Here is a 1,834-nt window from a genome sequence, read left to right as displayed (position 1 = left end):
ACAGGGTATAAGTCAGGGCCGCGGCCGCCGCCCCTCAGTCGCCTCCTCCCTGCGCCGTCATGCGTGTCCTGGCCGTGCCCGCGCACGCCGCCGCCCTGGGGCTGCTCGCCCTCGCGGCCCTGGCCGCCCTCCCCGCCCGCGCCGACGCCTGGGTCGCCTCCCCCAACAGCATCGCCTCCTCGCCGGGGGCGCTGTCGCCGCTGTCGGGCCCCGGCCCCATCGCGTCGTCCACCCTGGACGCCGGCGTGCCCGTCGCCTGGCCCGTGGCCTCCATCGCACCGCCAGCAGGTAGGAGGAGAGTGTATGCCTCTGCGCCGGGAACGACCGGCCCCGGCAAACTCATTCGCTTTTGGGACATTCAGAAAGTACAGCCGTTTTTCGACGTTACGTACTTGCTAAGTTGAGTCAACGGCTAGCTTACCTAGCGCCTGGTAGGTAGGCAACATCTTGCATGCAGTGCATGCGTGTACTGCGGGGCGGCCTACCCCGAGTCTTGCAGGCGGCGGGCTCCTGTAATTTTCTAAATGATTCTGAGGAAAATGGAGTTAATTTACTTTTTGGGTGATCCATTCGTCCGATTTTTGCTTTGATGGCGGGGAGTGGCAGGACTGGGGGTGGCTAAAATACAGGTGGATGATTTGGGATTTGAGTTTGTGTCCGACTGTTGGGTTATGAATAGGACAATTGTTTATGCTCGATGCATCAAATTCTTACTATTTACGCTTTATTTACGCTTCACACTTTACGAAACTCTTAACAAGAGTGAAAACTACAAGACGGAAAACCCCTTTCCTGTTTGTAGAGGGGTGCATGTCGCCGGCGCTGGGCGTGGTCAAGGTGCTGGCCGTGGTGCTCGGGGCGTTGGCCGCCATCAAGCTGCCGCTGGTGCTGGCCAAGCTGATGCTGGCTAAGGTGCTGCTGCTGCTGCCGCTCGCCCTGCCGCTGGCCCTGCCCCTCCTGGTGCCCGTCATGCTCATCGCCTCCATGCTCCCCGGCATGATGGGCATGGACGACTCGCCCGCCTCGGACGCGCCCACCCCCGGCGGCGGCAGCGCCGCCCCCGGCGTGCCACCGGGGGGCGGCCCCGCCGGCGGCGGCAACGCGTCGCCCACGACGCCCGACGCCGACGAGATGGAAGCCAGGTGAGTCAGAGCGACGCGGGTTCACTGGGTCACCTGCCGACGCCGAGCGCCTTACTGTTTCGAGCTACTGTATCACATCCGACTTGTCATGCCGCAGGGGACTCTGGGTCGAGCGGTGCGTCCAGAGGGTAGCGTGCCAGATCAATGCCAAAGGGTAAGAAACTTTATTCGTCACAAAACGCAATCATGTTTTTAAAACAATAATCAGCTCAAAAATCAACATGTCATACAACGAGCACCCATTGCGCGCCCACAGGTCGAGAAAGGAGTGCGGCCGGTACCGCTGCGCAGCACTCGACTGGCTCGGAGGCACCTGACGAGAACTCCATGGAGTATCCCGTGGAGCACCCCGGTGGCGCACCCGCCGCTAGTCCGACCCGACCCGACCCGCCCTGCACGCCAAGCCGATCTCACGTAGCGCGGGTAGGGAGCGGCGACCATCAGTGAGGAGGGCCCCGGGGAGGACGGCTGCCTCGCCTCGCCCCGCCCGCTCCGCGTCGCGCCGCGCTGCCGAACAATACACGCAGCGCTGGTGGAGAACCTCCAGCAGCAGCAGCAGGCAGTGAGAGTGCGCTGATATGCACGCGGCAGCCCACCCGCAGCTGACGACAGGTCGCTGTTATGTCCATATCATGTTTGTGCCATACACACGATATTTATTGGCCCCTGGCCTTACTATTTAATATTTATTT

The 1,834-nt window shown here is 62.1% G+C and overlaps 1 protein-coding gene across 1 annotated transcript; it reads left to right on the top strand.

Moving 5' to 3' along the window:
* LOC113204812 (uncharacterized) lies at window positions 1–1,828 on the top strand. The gene is made up of 4 exons (XM_026420130.2): window positions 1–288; window positions 803–1,142; window positions 1,240–1,296; window positions 1,399–1,828. Exons 1-4 carry the CDS (start codon window positions 60–62, stop codon window positions 1,457–1,459), a joined length of 687 nt encoding a protein of 228 aa, XP_026275915.1. The 5' UTR covers window positions 1–59; the 3' UTR covers window positions 1,460–1,828.
* The last annotated feature ends 6 nt before the right edge of the window (window positions 1,829–1,834 follow it).

Source organism: Frankliniella occidentalis, unplaced genomic scaffold (assembly GCF_000697945.3).
Source record: "Frankliniella occidentalis isolate FOCC.00 unplaced genomic scaffold, Focc_3.1 Scaffold157, whole genome shotgun sequence".
Lineage (NCBI taxonomy): Eukaryota > Metazoa > Arthropoda > Insecta > Thysanoptera > Thripidae > Frankliniella > Frankliniella occidentalis.
This window is presented reverse-complemented; position numbering and strand designations above follow the sequence as displayed.

Bases quoted from the DNA above. Each gene is read 5' to 3' on its own strand.
- LOC113204812 (XM_026420130.2), top strand. From the start codon at position 60: ATGCGTGTCCTGGCCGTGCCCGCGCACGCCGCCGCCCTGGGGCTGCTC. The intron at 289-802 runs GTAGGAGGAGAG...TCCTGTTTGTAG, and splicing joins CTCCATCGCACCGCCAGCAG to AGGGGTGCATGTCGCCGGCG. The intron at 1,297-1,398 runs GTAAGAAACTTT...GCGCGCCCACAG, and splicing joins TGCCAGATCAATGCCAAAGG to GTCGAGAAAGGAGTGCGGCC.